This window comes from Mycteria americana, chromosome Z (assembly GCF_035582795.1).
Source record: "Mycteria americana isolate JAX WOST 10 ecotype Jacksonville Zoo and Gardens chromosome Z, USCA_MyAme_1.0, whole genome shotgun sequence".
NCBI lineage: Eukaryota > Metazoa > Chordata > Aves > Ciconiiformes > Ciconiidae > Mycteria > Mycteria americana.
In genome coordinates this window covers 2,452,628-2,470,795 of record NC_134396.1, presented here as the reverse complement: position 1 = coordinate 2,470,795, position 18,168 = coordinate 2,452,628, and the positions used below count along the sequence as shown (strand labels likewise).

At 38.9% G+C, this 18,168-nt stretch overlaps 2 protein-coding genes and 1 non-coding gene across 15 annotated transcripts in view; 2 read left to right on the top strand and 1 right to left on the bottom strand.

The window, feature by feature from the left end:
- Positions 1-18,168, bottom strand: part of UBE2R2 (ubiquitin conjugating enzyme E2 R2) — a 262,560-nt gene that overhangs the window by 15,364 nt on the left and 229,028 nt on the right. The gene's annotated exons all lie outside the window — the stretch shown is intronic.
- The window catches only part of UBAP2 (ubiquitin associated protein 2), a 236,801-nt gene that overhangs the window by 47,919 nt on the left and 170,714 nt on the right, over positions 1-18,168 (top strand). For 12 of the 13 annotated variants that reach the window (XM_075526563.1, XM_075526570.1, XM_075526562.1 and 9 more), the window contains 6 exons: positions 301-404; positions 6,794-6,846; positions 12,348-12,415; positions 14,296-14,485; positions 15,191-15,404; positions 16,859-17,133. In XM_075526563.1, the coding sequence (XP_075382678.1) occupies positions 301-404; positions 6,794-6,846; positions 12,348-12,415; positions 14,296-14,485; positions 15,191-15,404; positions 16,859-17,133 (904 nt within the window). The remainder of the gene's footprint in view (positions 1-300; positions 405-6,793; positions 6,847-12,347; positions 12,416-14,295; positions 14,486-15,190; positions 15,405-16,858; positions 17,134-18,168) is intronic. The other variant, XM_075526572.1, reaches the window with a different exon arrangement.
- On the top strand, positions 17,835-17,919 carry LOC142402858 (small nucleolar RNA SNORD121A). Its single transcript, XR_012773498.1, has one exon. It is a non-coding gene; the product is annotated as a small nucleolar RNA SNORD121A (small nucleolar RNA).

Sequence of the window (18,168 nt, the reverse complement as noted above, 5' to 3'; positions counted from 1 at the left end):
AGTAGGTATGCTGCTAACTGCTTTTTCAGGAATTGTTGTTTTGGTTTAGTTTCGCTACAGTACTTTTTTTTTTTCCAATCTACTCACTTTTTTTCTCCTCTTACTTCTTTTCTCTCTTCTCCCTTTTTTATCTGTGTCTGCTCATAGAGGAAAAATTTCTTTTGAAACCAAAACTATCACGATAAATTATGTGGAAATCGAGATGTTAAATCTAATACAACTTCAGCTAAAAATTATGACGCTTGTGTTCGTTGAATGACCCATGTGTTCTCTTCCATTTCTTAACTTTTAAAACTCTAGGACATTTAACCCTGCAGACTATACGGAGTCTTCTGCCACTGATGGCTTTGGGACAAAATCAGAGATTTGGGAGACTGGTCAGAATGATGCAGATGATGGAACTGGTAAGATGCTTCAAGAAGTGGAAGGATTGGAATGAAGACCTGTAGCAAATTGTAGTTAAAATAACCATTCTGTTAGTGTTAACTTCTGAAAATGTGAATACATCTCACATGACACAGATATTAGTTCATTTTTATAGCTTAACTGCTGCTAATGTGCAGAGCACATGCTATAGCCTGAGTGACTCTCTGGTTAGAATGAAGGGAAGGCAATCTGCAATTTTTTTGGTTTAGTACTAACAATCCCTTGAGAGACAAAGGGATTTGAAGAGTTATTGGAAGAACCTTGTATGTGAAGAACTGTTCAGATATCTTAAGTACTGCTTAAGAGTTCACCTAATGTAGTTAAGGAGTGTAAGTCCTACTAAAAGTGATTGGTCCACAGGCATTGGGCAATAGGGTGTGAATATCTAAGTAGAAGAAGAAAAAGAAAAGAAAAATTGTTTACAAATATGAATTCACTCAGTGACACTGGGATGGCTTTGGAAGCCCCACCTGTACAATGCAGGAATGTGAGGATGTGAGTCTCTGGGATGGAGGAGAGTTCCGAGATCTGCCACCTTTGAAGAGAAGAATTATTAACTAAAGCACAAGTAGGCACTGGAATGGAAGCCAAAAGAACAGTATGCCTATCTGAAGACAGAGGCAGATGTGTGTTTCTGTATGAAGTTTCAAGTGTGAAGTACCGCCCTCCCAGCTGTAGGCAAGAGACAGGCATACTGTGGAAGGAACCACTTAACAGTGGTCTCATGGTGATTCAGAAATGAAGAATGTGACCTGCTTGTCTGTAATTGGGAAAACAGGATACCTTGCTGCTTCCCATATTCTGTGACAGGAGATGAAGACAAAGGAAACCTTGTGTCAGGATGGAGAGATTCATGTACGTTATTGTCCACATTTGGGAACCACCCAGTGACAGGAGAGATATTTTTTTTTTTTAACCTCAGCAAGGGTAACTGTTCTGATCTCTTCATTGCTGAAGCCTACTCAGTTGATTTTTCATCAACCCCTGTGTCAAGTGTGGAAGGAAAAGACTGATGCTGGAGGCCAGGGCTCTGTTGAGCTCTGCTGTGAGCCTGTTGAGATGCAGCTTCCTAAACTTCACACAAGCCATTTTCCACTTAACCAGAGAAGACAATAACAGGCTTAGAGTTTAGGAGGGCTTATTAGGCAGCTGTCTTGTCACTCTTGAGTGCCTTCTAGTCCAGTGTGGGAGAGTGGCACTGAGTATATTAACGGTTGTTGAAAGGGAGCTCTTTTGCCACATACGGCATCTTTCCAAGGAATTACTTTTGAAATGACTTGGTGCTGTAGCGCAAACAGAAATGCACATTTACTTTCACTCATGTTAGTTTTTAATATAAGTTTATCCGATAATGAGTTAGAAGGACACCTAATGACTTGAAAATTCCCCTAGGACTACTGATACTGTTGTTTGCTATATGGTAGCAGTGAGCAGGGTGTGTTGTCACAAGGACTGCAGAAGCAATAAGGTTAACTAACTAAAGAAAGAAGACATACAAGAAAGGCATGAGGAGACTGGACCAGAGGTAGAAAATTCACTGGTTAGTTATTAATGAATACAACTGGAGGGCTGTGGCTTACAAACGACTTTGACTTGTGCTCCACTTCCCAAGTGAGCTTGAATGTTTTGTGACCCGCCCTGCTAACTCTGGGTAGCCTTTATGTGCTGCCCCTATGGCAACTTCTGTTCCTTCTTGCAGGCATCTTCTCAGTCTTCAATAATGGAAGAATTCTGCCTGGGAATAAGAGTAGCTTGCTGTGGCTAAACACATCCTCATGAGAGTATGAATGTGTCTACATGAGGGGTTTGCTGCTGAGCAAACAGAGTGGTGGAAGTTCAAAGTGTACTAGTTGATGTGTGGAACTTCTTTTTGGATGGCAAGTGTGTTTTTGCTCTTGGGCTGTGCACATGTCACCGGGAGCTGCACTGAACTTCAGTAACACAACTTAAGGCATGTATGGAAAGTTGGGGAGCATGGTATGGAGAAGGTGGTGAGAGGGGGCATTTGGGAATTTTCCCTGACCTTGTCAGCATAATGGTTCTTAGGGGTATGAATGAGTGATTGTCAGTGTGGGGAGTTCCTGCAAAATCATTTGGTTGGTGGAAATTGAAAGTAAACTAATTAAGTGTGAATGTTCTTTTTGGGTGCTAAGTACCTTTTTGCTGTTAATCTTAATTTACTTTCAGTGCAAATAGAAAAGGCACCATAACTGACAAAACAAAAATGTCTCTCTATATGTGACTATAGGAAGAGTGTTTTATTGTACAGTGTTTCTTCTTTAGATAAGCCGTAGGAATGTCTGAAATCAGTCCCCGAGCCTAAAAGAAGAGATCTCTTTAAAAAGAGTGGGCTTTAAAATTGAATCATTTAGTTTTGTACAAATGGGAAGCACTTTCAACCTTGTGGTGGAAAGCATCTTGGGGGTTATTAGAGGACGCTGCGGCTGGGGTAGTAGTTTTAAAGCAGAAGAGAGAGTGCTGGGAAGGAAGATGGAAGCAGTGGCAGACAAGGTGTGGGGCTGGAAGCACGTTGTACAAAGTTGAGCTGTTGATTTGGCTTGCTAATCACAAATATTAGCCTTCAGTTGTTTTTTTTTTCCTTAATTTACAGTGCCATTATATTAGTTACAAATCAACAGTCCCAGTAATAAATAAGTTACCAATGTGGAGTTACTAAAGATGTGAATGAGGGGGATGTATATGTATGGAAACCCATAAAGCCAGCAATGGGCTAGTGAAGGATGTCAGGTAAGAGTATACAGAGAGGAAGGGCAGGATGGAAATCCTTCTCTCTATTCCTCATTACCCAGTCCCATTTCTTCTTTCATCTAAAAATAAAGAAAAAATTAGCTCGTACTAACTACTTGGAAAATTAGTCTCTTTCATCTGCAGTTATATTAAAAAGGAGATAACTGGGCAACTACCTGGAGAAGCAAAACCAGTTTTGCATATTAAAATGTTTTCTGAAGACATCATGCAAATAGAAACTCTCTGTGGAGTTATGAGTATTTACTAAGTATTTCCTCTTTAAGCCAGTGCTGGGAGAGGATCAATATCAACATTTTCAATTAAAACAAAATACACTATTTGTTTCCAAAATGTAGTTGCCCCCATACATGTTTCGAAAGCACTCTAAAATCTCTTTTCGTGAATTGTGGCAGATGCCAGAGAATCACAGTAGCCTGGATGAAAGGTGTTTCTAGGTGCACCATTGTGTAATCCTATAGAAAAGCTAGGTGGTTCTGTAAAATTTAGTGGTGTTGGTTGAAATAAAAAGAGAGTAAAAGGCGAATCATTAATGGTTCATAACATTTAAGTGTAATGGTATTCCAAATAATTCAGCATTGGTTTTCCTGCATCCTAATTTTTATAGAAGTAATGTACAACTGAAAGGCAAAGAGAAGGGACAGGTGGGAGGAAGCAAAATGGCCAATCTTCATCCAAAAGGGAGTGAATTTGAACAGCGTGATCGATATTTTCTTACAGGCATGCTAAGTGTTTAGTCTGTTACATTTTTGTATGTACAAGTCAGTGGGAGATCCTGAACAACAAATCACAGCAGTCCTTATAAATAAATTATGTTGGAGGTGGTCACTTCTCCAAGTAAGCTATAAAAATGGTACTGTATTCTGGTAATTTACTGATACCTCTACTTTGATAGTTTCATAAATTTCACAGAAAGACTTCCTTAGTTATCTTGGTTATGAGCAGCCTTAAATGACTCTGAAACTGAAGAATGATGAGAAAGAAAAAATAAATTAGAGTGTAACTGTCAAGGCAGAAGAAGGGAATTGTGTAGCTTGGAAGTTACAATGAAGTTGGTGTTTGTTTAGGACTGCTGTAAAAGTCAGAAGGAACATTTTAAGGACATTTGGGTCATTCTAGAATGTGACTGTAATCCGGAAGAAAAGGATCAGTACATAAGTTTGGGATAGAATTATTAGAACAGAATAGAATAGAACCAAAAATAGAATTGTTTTGGGGCTAATATTTATTGCCGATTATTCAAAAGAGGAACAAAAATCAAACAGTGTGACAGGAAGTGAGGAATTGGAGGAAAATAGCTGAAGACTTACCAGAAACATACAGTATGCATTTTATTGGCTTTATAACTTTCTAAAACTAAACTTGTTACAAAGGGAAACTGGAAAGAGTCAGAGATAGTCATCTAGGTTGAAGCTGCTGTGACAAGGATCCTTGAAAACACAAAGCATAATTACAGTGGAAAACAGAGAACTCTTAAATTGTGATGCTTTGCCAAGGCATGGGGGTAAAGGTTGGGAAGAGGATATATGGAGTTGCAATAATGCCAAGGTGGATTTTGCACTAAAAGGAAATTGATACGCTTGTGGCAAGGTCGGACTTAGAATCCCATCAATAGGAGGAAGGCGTTAGCAAACTGCATTTAATGTAGAGAAGAGCAGTGTAATAACTGAGGCTGGAAGCATTCAGTTGGGAAGGTAGAGTGTTAATAAGCAACAATAATAAACTTAGCAGCTTGGGTAAACTAATAAAAGGGTGAAGGGTTGTGTTCAATATTTAAAAAGAGTAAATGCACAAAACCACGTTCGTAAGTAGGAGCACCAGATAAATGTTTAAATTAAATGTCAGGAAAACGTCTCAAGTATTATTCCAAACAGGCTCGGTCTCCCAAAGGTGGTGGCAGATGCTCAAGAGTTGGGCTTGACTTGTCTGAGCTCTTTTTGTGTTTGTTTTAGCAGAATCTGAGCTCCGTTGGTAGAGTTCTGGCACCAGCATGAGGTTTGTCTTCTACAGAGGCAGGCCTTGCTCTGACTGATGGGAGATAAATATAAGCAGGGCAAATACCAGGATGTATTTCTTTAAAGAAGAAATATCAGAGGAAGGGATCCTGTGCTGGTCAGGAGAGGGGAAAGAAAATCAACTGTTTCTCTAAAAACTGCTGCTCATTGGACTTTTCCTCCTTTCCAAAATTTCTGTGGAAATGTGTGGATTAGTCTAGAAATTTGAGGCATTGTAGTAATTTTGCTGTGCTTGGATATGATTATTAGTTATTTTTCAAGTGCCTCCATATTTTGCAGCATGTAGAAACCTCCTGGTTAGGGGCTGTTTCATAACATGTGAGCACAAGATGTTTCAGGCAACTCTATATTGCTCCACAGAGCCAACACAGAGTGGATGTTACCTTGCTCGAGACCTGCCAAATAATTTTGGATTCCAAGGTATAAACCCTCTCTCTTCTCCACACCGTGTGTATATCTTCGTGGTAGGCCTGTTCGCCTCACTGGATTAGGGCCATTCGACCCTCCTCTGCCCAGGATGCTGCTTTGTAAAGGTGTATGAAAGTATGCACTAATGTAGTGGTGGCATTAGTATGAACTGGATTTGATGCTGTCTTCAGGGGGCTTGTTTCTGGATGGATGTGTCTCAGAGGGTTCCTGGTTAAGTAAAAGGAGATGATTAAAGCAGTAGTTCTTTTGCTTTTATACTTGATCAAAGGTGGTGGTAACAGGAACTTTACTGCTGGTGTTTTCTTTGCTCGTGGTTATGTAGTTTCAGTGAAGGCTCTGGTTGTTGCTGGGATAATCTTCCCTATGCTTACGCTGGTGGCAAGGCCTTCAGTCCATTTATTGCTTTTGCATGTCTGTGCCTGCTGTTTCCTATGGAAGGGATCAGGTTTTTGCATCTGAAGGATCATTTCCTGTAGTTTTCCCCTTGCCACATGCTGGGGACTGCGTGCTGTGGTCTAACGTTCGCCAAATAAACTCTGCCACAAGTTATGGGAATAAATGTTTTGCAGCTATGGTGGACACTTATTGACTCTTCTGCTGCCATTATATATGTTTTAAAATAAAATTGCTATGTCAGGGGAAGGGATTGGGGTTGTTCTTCCCTGAGGAGAGAGTTAACGGGTTGGAAAGGAGCCTCCAGAGGCATAGGTTGGGTCTGGAATTTGAATATGTTGAAAGTAGTATTATGGGTGTTGGAGCATGTTTTGTGGTTGTGTTTTGTTCGGGTTCTGTATGAATTTGTGCATGAACCTGGGAGATCTTGTGGGAGGGTTGAGTAACCTCTCACTGTCATTGGGGACATAGGAAGTTCTTCCAATGTTTGGAATTAGTCACTGGTTGCAGACGTGCATTTGTGCAAATTACGTCTGGTACCGTAGTGGCTAAGAAGTTCCTGAAATCAAAAATTAACAGAGGGGAGGGGGAACTCCCAAAATCCTAAATCTGCAAACCAATTTTCCAGAGCTTCCCATGTTTCCAAACACCATCTCCTCGCTTTGAGTTCCACTAATAATGAAAACAGGATTGCAGAAGGGTTGAAATACGACATTGTGCTTTTAGCTTGTAACTGTTTTCTTTCCTTCCCCAAATTACAATAGGAGCATGGAAAAACTCAATAGAAGAATGGACAGCAGAAGACTGGAATGAAGATGTAAGTGTACCTTGTTGGATAGACTGATTGGTTATTTACCCTTTTCACAGTTTCTGTGTTGTCTTCAAAAAACTAAATGTTTGAAGTAATACTTTGCTGTATGCATGCAATGATATTTCTTAGTATGTTTCTTGCTGTAATTCCTGTTTAAAAAATATGTATTTAGATAATTTTACTTTGAAAATAAAATTGAATCAAGAAATATTAATTTATTTTGCTGGGTGGACAATACATAGATAATAAAATTTTAAGTTTTATCCCAGATCAAGTATTTGTGAATTATAGTTCTTCACTGATTGATGCTGATGGGTGTTAACTGCATCATCCCCCTACTATTGTGTAGGAATTTGAAGCCATATTATCACAAGACTTTTAAGTAATTAAGTGCTGAAGCTTACTATCAACTTTAGACTCCTTGTTTGATGCTTTTTGTTTGAAATCTGCATAATTGTTCCACTTGGCCACTTCATGTTCATAATAGTAAAAAAAGCAGCTAGTAGTATGCTGGAAGTTAGCACTTAATTGCTTCATTCCTGTTGTTTCATCATGATGTGCTGTCTAAAGTACTACAACAATTTTCATTCTCGTTCGTTGTTAGGCAAGAGATAGTTTCATGTCTGCAAAATATTCGGCATTAGTGATCATCATGTGAAAATCGCATTTGTGATTTTAAGTTTTCAGTTATTGTATTAAAGCTTAAGCAGTTCAGAAAACAAACGAGGTAGCAAGAAAGATGGAAAGGAAAACTTAGCTTTTAAGAAGTTTTTAATCTTTTCTAGGAGTATCCATTATTTCAAGTTTATTTTCAGAAGAGTAAGAGATTGTCTTGGAAGTCATCCCTTTTGCTGCCCCCTCTAGGGTGGCATGTCAGTGTTATCCCTAGATATGCATGAATGTTTCGTATAACAGATATGAAAACGCTGTCTGTACCTAGTGAGAGGGCTGTGTCTTTCAAGAAGATTAAAAGAAACTCTAAAATTCCTAGGTTTTCTGTATCAATTACTGCAATCAAAAGCTGGCATCTTTTTTAAACCTGTACTCTCTTTCTGCAGTGTATGCTAGAGGTAGACTAAGGGCTAAGGATAGTGAAAATTTCTGGCCTTGTTTCTCACTTCTGTTTGATACAATACAGCATTTGCGGTATGAGAGGCATGTTGAGCAATGTTGACTAGGGATAGAATTTTTTTAAATTCATTATTAAACCTGAGTAGTTTGCACATGAATCTTGAAAGAGCAGCAGATGAAATCTTTAGCCTGTTGTTAATTTTTATTAATTTTAGAGTCCTGGAAAAATCCCTGCAGTCTAGGAGTTCATGTACTGATGTTCAGAAAGAGTGAATGAAATGGCGAGCTGCAGACATGTTAGCCCAAAACATGCCTGGGAACAAAATAAAGGAAAAATTGATTAATCTGATTTTAAAAAAGAGAAGCTTAAGAATACGGCTTGTGCCATTCGGTGTAGTTTTATGGAAAAAGGGTCCACTTCAAATAAAGTAAATTACAAGTTAACTGTGAAGATAGACTACGTCCTTGTAAGAGATTTGATCTACATCTTTTCTAAAAATAATTACATGCTCTCACAAAACACATTAAGTGGATTAAAATCTGCCTTACGAGTTTTGGCAAATAAATCTTTTGCAGGAGGACCCTTATTGAACATGGGCATTTCTAGGAGGACTATAAAGGAATCCAATCCCAGGCGAGATGCCATCTAGCGTCTTTATCAATTATTTGGTAGTAAAAATGATATCACTGCTGAATAAAATGTGTAGGAAATCCAAAAATTATTGGAATGGCAATTAAAAGTAAGCCAGTCATGCAGAGAAATCTGGACCTCTGCTAGACTTGACCTGTTCAAATGAAAAATGCATTAATACAGCCAAGTGCCCATTTGTTTTATAGGAATAAAGGCACACCTCCAGAACAAGGGGCTGTTTTCTGGAAAGCAGCACCTGAAAAATTTTCAGGATTGTAGTGGACGATGCAAAAAGAGCAGCTCACTATGATCTCCTAAAGGGCTGATGCTGTGGCAAAAAAAGCTATTGTAGTCTTTTTGCCTGCAGACACTCTTCCCTGTCTCTTAATCATTCTTGATTTATATTTCTGTATGTGGACTCTCCTGAACTTGATTCTGAAGTACTGCATCCAATTATTCATTGCTTTTACAAAACAAAAATTGTGGAAAATAGCTGAAAAGTATTTACTGATAGAAGAGGTCTTTGAGAGTGAGATTTTTAGTTTACTGAATCTGAAAAGGTTACTTTATTAGCATATAATGGGCTCTGGTTTTAGTCTGGCAGACAAAGGCATAATATGAACCTGTGGCTGGAAAATGGAGCCGTGCACTTAAATGTATAATAAACAATTCTAGCAGCATGACTAATGATTAAAACAACCAAGGAAACTGATGTATTTGCTGTCTGCAGATAAAGACCAGGTGTTTTTCTGAAGAATGTTTTGTTTAAATGTGGTGTTCTCTAGTCAGATACAAGTTAGGAGCAGGTGAGTGAAATTTAATGTTGTTTGACCTGAGAAGGATTATTGTGATCTAATAGTCCTGGCTGGTGTTTATCTTTAGTAGTGAGTATTAAGCAAGCATAGTAGGTTGTCAGCATGCTCTTAAATAGAGTGGAAACTAGTTGCAGTGAAAGTAGGAGCTTGTATTTTGTTAAAGGAATATTCAGGGCGTGGACAATGAAGGACCAGACAAATGTTGAGGTACTGTAGATGGCTTTGGGTTTTCCTGTTAAAATCGTGATGATGTTCTCCTGGCTAAAGAAAATAAAGGATAACTAGAGAAACTATCAGAAAGGGAGAAATAGAATATGTACAAATTGCTGGAAAGTGGATAAAGGCAAACATCTGTACAATATTGGTAGTCTTAGTTTTTATTTGAAACAACAGCAACATTTAAAAAAAAAAAAAAGAAAAGAAAAAACGTGTATGTTAATGAGAGTGTTTCCTTTACCAGGAAGAGCATGAGGACTTGTTTTATTTTCTACAACTTCAGTACATCATATCAAAACAGTAATAAGGTTTTGTTATTTCTGATTTGTTGATGCTGAGTTTTCATGAGGATGCTGGTGTATATTTTCCTGTTCTCCTCACCTATCAACGGGCCATAGGAACTGATAGCTAGTTGTTAAACATATTGTCTCTTTGGTGATTGGAGAATGATTTTTATCATAGGAACAGGAGCTGAAAGGCACAGGCATTTCACTGCAGATGGAGGAAATACCCTTGTGAAGCTGACATTTGCAAATGGTTCATGACCGTTCATTCAGTTCTGGGAAAATGCCAGAGCCTCAGTGAAAGATTGGCAAGTGTAGGGTATGGTGAGCGTAAATAACTTTGTTAGGAACCAATAATACTACTACTTCTAAGAAATACTTAATACATCTGTATAATAAAACTTTTTAGCTGCAGCTGCACGAAGTGTGTGTTTTGACAAATGCCGTAATCCCAGCAGACTTCTGAATTTGGTGCTTGATTAGAGCTTGTGGCAGTGAGTTTGCCACAGGGTGTAGTGTAAAATTCAATGTAGCCGAGCTGGTAGCTGGAGACTTTTCTTTTGTATGCTGGTTCACTTGAAGAGAACGTTTCCTTTCTCATACGCCAAGCTTGCTTTTTGCCTTGTCACAGACATCCTCAGGCTTCTCGATTTGCTTAGTTTTCAGGATTCATCAGTGTTTTGGCTACAGTTAGTCTTATCCTGGGTTATGTGAGCATCAGAAACTGTTGACATTACAAAGAATTTAATATTTAACCAAGTGATTGCAGACCATAGGTGGCTGCTCGTGCCATTAGCTGGCCTCCTTGTGCCATATAATGCAGGAGTCTTGTAACACTACAAAAAGTACAGTACACCTTGTTCTAAAATAACATGTACAGTGGGGAAAGGGCTGAACAATAGAGAAACAGCCTTTTTAATTGGGAATATGCTTGAGCTGAATCTTCTTTCTTCATTTTGATCAGTACGTAGAGTTGCACGTTGACAGCATTATGCACAGGACAGAGCTGTGTTCCAGAAAGATGGGATTAAAGTATGTTGTAGTTGGCAGCCAGGGAAGGGAAGGAAATGGAGGGAGGAACTGTGATGGTACTCATTTTTTCATGACACAGTGTGTTGCACATAAGCAGGTGCTAGGAGAGTACATGAAACATTTGAACTTTGCCCCTGAGTGGTAAGTGATTGCTCCCAGTCAGCCCTTCTGCATCCTGCTTAAATCAACAGTGTTTCATGGGAGAATCCCAGTCAGATGACCATGTTCAGGGATATATGTGCTTTCAGTAGACCTGCCTATGGGATGGCAGATGAAATTGGCTCATGTCCGTGATGTCCTTTAAACTGGGCTGCTAGCAATGTATGCAATTAAAAATGCATAATTTCCTGGAAGAGCTGTGTTCAAATGTCACATTCTAAAGGGATTCTTCATGAGTGTTTGAACAGAGCAGTTATTCTTTAGTCTAAATACAAAGCTACACCAAAGTAGTTAAGGGTGATTTTGTGCAAATTTAATTTAAAATATAACCATTATACGTGCATATCTTTATCTTGTTAAAGCTAACCTGTACTGGCTTATGACCTATCCTGGTTTGCAAATATTCCTGTCAATAGTAATGAATTAGCCCTAGGAAGTTGTAGCTGTTTAACTACTGTTTTTTAAAACAGAAAAGTTATTAAAAAAAACCAAATGGCAAACAAACAACCCCCCTACAAACCAAAATCACCCCCAAAACCCCGACCAACAAGCTCCCCCTCCCCAGCTACCTGTGCAAGTATCTATCCTTATTGTAACAGCATGGTGAAAGCAGTACAGTTTTCTGCTGTGGGTGGTCTGACTGGCTATACTAGCATAACCAATTACATGGTTCTACCTTTATTATTGTTCTCCAACTCATGCTCGCAGAGCAATCGGTTTAAGATGTTTTTGCCGCCCCTAGCAGAAATGCCAAGAAAGAACTCTGAATGCTAGTTCACTGTACCTACCTGAGTGCAAACCTGCCTCTGCTGGTGATGTGAGATGAAATATAAAACACATGGAGACATGAAATGAGTGGGAACGGTGCAATGTGTTATACTTCTGCAACAAGATTTATCAGAGCTGCTTGATGGAGTCCTAAATTATGTCTGTGCAAGGTATCTTTACACTGATGATATACCAGCTGTGACATTAATTACTTTCTGCTGGTATATTTTTCAGTTAACCTATTGCTCAAACTGATATAGTTACATTGGTATACCGTTGTATGTATTCAGTAGATCACATTTCCTAACACTTTAATGAAATTGGTACTTGATTCTGTGGAGAAGACTTTGCTGAAGTTTAACCACGTGTTTTTTGTCTTTTTAAGCAGCGTAACTGGTTATAATGGTAGTTTGACTTCACTTTTATCTTGAAAGTGCACGACCAAGATGGAATTTCTGCAGATGTCGCAGGAGTGAAGTGTGAGCATGTGTATGATTAAAATACCTTTCCCCTTCCCTCTCTCTTTTTCAGCTTTCTGAAACAAAAGTCTTCACTGCTTCCTCTGTTCCAGCTGAGAATCATGTGACTCCTGGGCAAAGGTAAGCTCTTCTTCCACCTTTTCCCTATACCTTAAAAACCTTCTGCTTGGTGAAGCAATGTTAGCTTGTGCATATAAAATGTTGAATAAAAGACCGGGCAGCCCTGGTCAGAGATTGGTCAAGCTAATTTAAAAGTTGCGAAAGCCTTGCTTGCAAATCATTGGTTTTGTGGGTTCCTGTGTTACCTATTATTGACTATGGAAGTGGAGCCAAAATTACCAAATCCACAAGCATAATACTGAGAAGACCCTGTCTTCTGCACAGACTGTTTACAGACAGGAACAAAAGTAGCTGGGAAGGAAAGTTTTCTGCTGTGGAAAAGGAAGCTCTGGCTTTGCTGTCCAGAAAATGGAAAACCTGTCCCTGTAGATCCAGAAAGTGTTCAGAATGTAGTGCTTTGACTAATGTGTTAACAGAAAAGCTTGCATTGGCAAGAAGGTGAATTTCCTGGTAAATGTCACAATTACTTGCTTTAACTGATGATACAGAATTCAGATAGAGAACCAAAAATATGGCAGTTGCTGCCTTCCTTTGCCTGCCTTTGTCTTCATGAAATGCCTGGCCAATGATGTTACGGAATCAGTTGCCTGCGTTAGCCTCGGGTCCCAGGAGAGCAAGTTAAAGTTGTGTGGTGAAAACTTTGGTAGTTGGATAGCATGAGATCTGAAAATTAGGTGGCCTAATGGTCCTAAACATCTTGATACAGCTGTACTGCTGTACTTCAGAGTGCAGCAAAATTTTCCTTATAACATGGATGTGATCTGGAGGATGCATGGTATCAGTTGGTCTACAGTTTATATTCCTTTCCTTCTTAAGGTTGATATGCTCACATGTTCATTGTTCTAATGCAAATATTCTTCCAGTGGATGTCTGTCAAATTATGCTAGAAAATATTTTTAGTCCATCAACTCAAATTCTGGTGTGTTTTTTAGTTGTTTGAGGGGTGGTTTTGTTGTTTTTGGGTTTGTTGTGGGTTTTTTGTTTTTTTGGGTTTTTTTGGTTTTTTTTGTTTTGTTTTGTTTTTTTTTTTTTTTTTTTACTTGCCATAAGAAAGGTTTGGGCATTAAGAAGTTTATGCTAATGAAAGTGCCGGAAGCAGCTCTTCAGACCAAGCCTGCAGTATTTTTAAGATAAACTTAAGTCAGAATTTTTGGAGTAGATTTCTTTTATTGTCTGAATGCTTTGCTTTTCCTTGGATAAACCTGTGCTAAACATGTGGTAGGTGTTAGTAAGCCATGCTAAATATAACAAAATTCATGTTTCTCATCCTGCTCAGGTATGTGGGGTAGAGTAATTTTGGTTATGTGCCTACTGTCTGAGAAACTTAGCTTTTATTTCTGCTGCTCTTGTGACTTCCATGTCATCACATATTCACTCAATTGCTGCACGTGTGACACTATTCTTTACTGTCCTCATACCCACCCTGTACAGAGGTAGGACTTTGATCCCTTGCTCTTTTTAAAGGGATAGCATGATATACAGAGAATGTGGATTATCAATACATATAATGGACTTGCAGGCAGGATCCACTTAAACATAATATATCTTTTATGACTTGTCTCTGGTTACTTGCTTATATTAATCATATAGGTTATTTATGTGATACATGATGTTATAAATTCCATAATGTTTGAAAAGAGTGCAAAGATAATTTATATTCTAAGTGTAGTGGAAGGTTTCAGCTAGCAGAATTTTACTTCCTGGCAAAAACCTCTATTCCACCTCTTTTTGTATAGCAGACAAGCAGTATTTGAAAAGACTGTTAATCAGTAATAATTCTGTTGCCGGTATGGCAGCTTTAGTATTGCTAGTGCTTTCTTCAGTTTCAGTGCAGCCTAATCATCATGTTTATTCCAGCCAAACTTTGCTTTTTCTTACAGCATTGATTTGGTAACACTGCTTCAAAAGCCTGTGACGTCTAGCCAAGAGACAGAAGGCAACTCGTTTGAGGCTCCCCAGCAGCAGACCTTTGGCCAAGCCCTAGTCTTCACAAATTCTCAGCACAGTACCCAGATGGCATCAGGAACTGGCAGCTCCAGTGCTGTAAACTCCTATTCTCCTCAAAGTCTGGTAAAATTATCTTATGCTTTTAAATATTCTTCATGAGTAAATATTTCAGGTTAAACAACTTTTTCAGTACTGGTCATTTCATAAGAAGTTTCAGTATTTGTAAAATTCAGATTGCGAATGTTGGAGTGGAATTAAGAATTCCATTCCTTCCATGGACACACAGGAAAAAAAAGATTACTTTTTTCTGGTTTTGCTAAGTATACATGAAGCACTTGTATTAGTTTTTGAGTAGAGAGCAGATGCATTTACTGCATGCTGATTTAGGATGAAATAATTTGTTTATGGTGAAGAGTTCTATGCCAGAAAACTATGATGTGTTATTTCCAAGGACACATCTGACTGCTTTTTGTGGAAACCTGCCTATTTCTGAGTCAATTATCAGGGCTTGAAGTTGGGCACTTATATTTATTCTCTGAAAATAAGTTCAACTACTAGTAAATATATGCTATTTTGAGATGCATGGATTCAAGTAAATCACTATCGTAGTCACTGTGGTGCAAGTTCTGTCAGTGATAATCAGAGAGGATCTGGCCATATGCTACAACAGCTGAATTTTTTATTGTTCATTTATTAGTAATCTAGGGCTGAAGAGGTTTTAGTTGCTGCCAACTAACAGCTGTAGGCATTGACACTATGGTTATGTTCAAATTATTTATTAAATACTGAACTCCACTCCTTCCCCTCTTCTTTTTTGTCTTTTGGTAGTCTGCAGTTCTTTGTTCTGGCTTTGGAGAACTCGGATCCTCTAAACTGGCAAATTCTACTGGATCCCAGATCTTGGACCAGTTGAAATCTCCAGGATTGGGTCAGTTTACCTCTCAACAAAACAATGGTAGCTCTACCACTGCTACCACAACTACCACATCATCCTGGGATCTAAAACCGCCCATTACTCAGTCCTCAGTCCTTAGTCAGTTTGGTAAGCGCTTTGACACAGCTTTCTCTCTTTCTTTCTCTATTAGCCTGTAAGGTTTCTTAATGCCAGTGACAGTTTGAAATGGCCTTAATGAAAGACTTTTTCTAAAAAACATAATCCTAATAATAGAATTGGTTACAACATTGTAAGAGTTACACTTACTTGCTGGTAATAGACATTACAAGTATATCACAAACTAAGTTTTTATAGGCTTGAGCCTATCCATAAATGTCATTGCATCTTTAGAAGTTGTTGAACCTTCATGTAATGACATGTTTGATTTAATGTGCTTGAATATTTAAGTGGAACTTGGATGTGACCTTTGTTTCTCAACAAATCCTGGAAAATACTTATTTTCATTGTGCCTATGCTGCTTCTAGCTGAGTATATTATTGTACCATATTTTGTCTTTTTTCCCCCAAATTTTTCTTTTCTAACCATTACATGAATTTTGAATGAGCACTATGTAAGTTTTTATAATGTGGGTCACATCTGCATGTTCTTTCCCTAGTGTGCTGGGTTACACATTTTGTCTATTCATAGTTGTATGGATTTTTCATTTAATTGAGTAAAATTAGTAGAAACAGTGAAAATGACACAAACTTGGCTTTTGCAGTGTAGTTCCTAGCAGTACTCTCACTGTGAAGAGTGATAGCTCTTGTATCTATCTCATGTGTATGTGTATATGTTTCCAGATAGATAAGCAGCCAATTTGGTAGCAGTTATAATCTTGTACATGCAGCAATTCAAAAATGAAAAGATGTTTACGTACATTAAAGTTGCTTCTAATGCACTTTACCAACTGAATAAAAAAACCTTCACATTGCAAATGCTTTGGATCTCTTACGATTGTTGACCAGTGTTCTGAGCCACTGCATGGCTTTTGGCGTCTGAAAAATATGAAAGGGGAAGGCTTGGAAAAAAACTGTCAGTGTCCACTGTCTCTTGACTTTCAGCCAGACTGAGATGGTAGATGACTTCCTATTTGTCTTGAAAATCTTCTCCTTTGTAGGGACAGGAAATCCTAACTCATAATACCTCTAAACTGCAGCTCCACACCCCTTGGAAGTAATTGCATTTTATCGGCACAGTTAATTGCAGTGAAACTTGCAGTGTTTGATTAAAATAATCTGTAACAGTTTTTGAGGACTAACATGTGATAATGTTATGTGACTGTATAGATAGATTTGTCTTCATATTTTTGAAGAAAGCTAAATAATGCTTGCCCACAGCTGTTTATTTGATGTAGAGAATATCAAATGTTGGCCTTATTATGGCAGTGTTAATGTTCAATGTGAAACTCGTCTGATGTCTGAAAGAGAGTTTTATAGCACATGCTATAAAATCACAGCTGTCGAGTATGTCAGGTCACCCAGATTCTTTCATAAAGAGTAGAAGCATGAAGAGCAGAGTTTAATGCTTTAATTTTGATATTTCTTTTTCCCAATGCTGACCAGACTTTAAATCCCAGCCTGAACCATCCCCAGTTCTAAGCCAGCTGACCCAGCGACAGCAACAACAAACGCAGGGAGTTCCTGTTCCTCCTCCTGGGCTGGAGTCCTTCTCCTCCCAGGTAAAACTCCGAGAGCCATCGCCAGTAGACACCTCTACAGCTGTTAGCAAAATATTACAGCTCCCCACTATATCTATGGATAACCAGGCAGTGACTGCCCATCAAACCCAGCAGAAACAGATAAAACCACCAAAACGGAGGATAACTCCAGCATCCAAGGTGGGTGATTGAGTAGTGGCTTGTCATTAGTAAATGTAAAAACATACAAAAGCTTGTATCAGAAATAGTGTGGCCAGCAGGACTCGGGACGTGATTGTCCCCCTGTACTCTGCATTAGTGAGGCTGCACCTCGAATATTGTGTGCAGTTTTGGGCCCCTCACTGCAAGAAGGGCAACGAAGCTGGTGAAGGGTCTGGAGCACAAGTCTTGTGAGGAGCGGCTGAGGGAGCTGGGACTGTTTAGCCTGGAGAAAAGGAGGCTCAGGGGAGACCTTATCGCTCTCTACAACTACCTGAAAGGAGGTTGTAGCAAGGAGGGTGTTGGTCTCTTCTCCCAGGTAACAAATGACAGGACAAGAGGAAACGGCCTCAAGTTGCGCCAGGGGAGGTTTAGATTGGATATTAGGAAAAATTTCTTCACTGAAAGGGTTGTCAAGCATTGGAACAGGCTGCCCAGGGAAGTGGTGGAGTCCCCATCCCTGGAGGTATTTAAAAGACGTTTGGATGCGGTGCTGAGGGACATGGTATAGTGGTGGACTTGGCAGTGTTAGGTTAACGGCTGGACTTGATCTTAAAGGTCTTTTCCAACCTAAAAGATTCTATGATTCTATTCTGTATATAAGTTGCTAGGGAGAAGGAGAGCAAAGACCATGGTATATTTCTTGTTTATAAAGCAGGAAATTCTAAGCTGGATAGTTTCAGGTCCAAAATACAGTGGTGATTTTTTTTCCAAGCACATATCTGATTACTCTGTGTGGAAGATGACTGTTGCCGAGTGATTTTGGATTGACTTAGTAGCCACAAGATGAATGTTGGTTGAAGGGGGATGGACACGGATGACACTTTGATATTGTAGAATAGTATGGCTTACTCTTTTGGCTCCAGATCAGGGCACAGAATCAATGAATTAATTTCAGGTTACAAGAATATAGTTAATTTATGTGATGTAAACTGGGGGGTTGTTGCAGCTCTAGTTAGCAGTGAAGGCTGAGGAAGCCTGTAGTTAAGGGAAGACAGGGTGTCAGTTACTGGTATC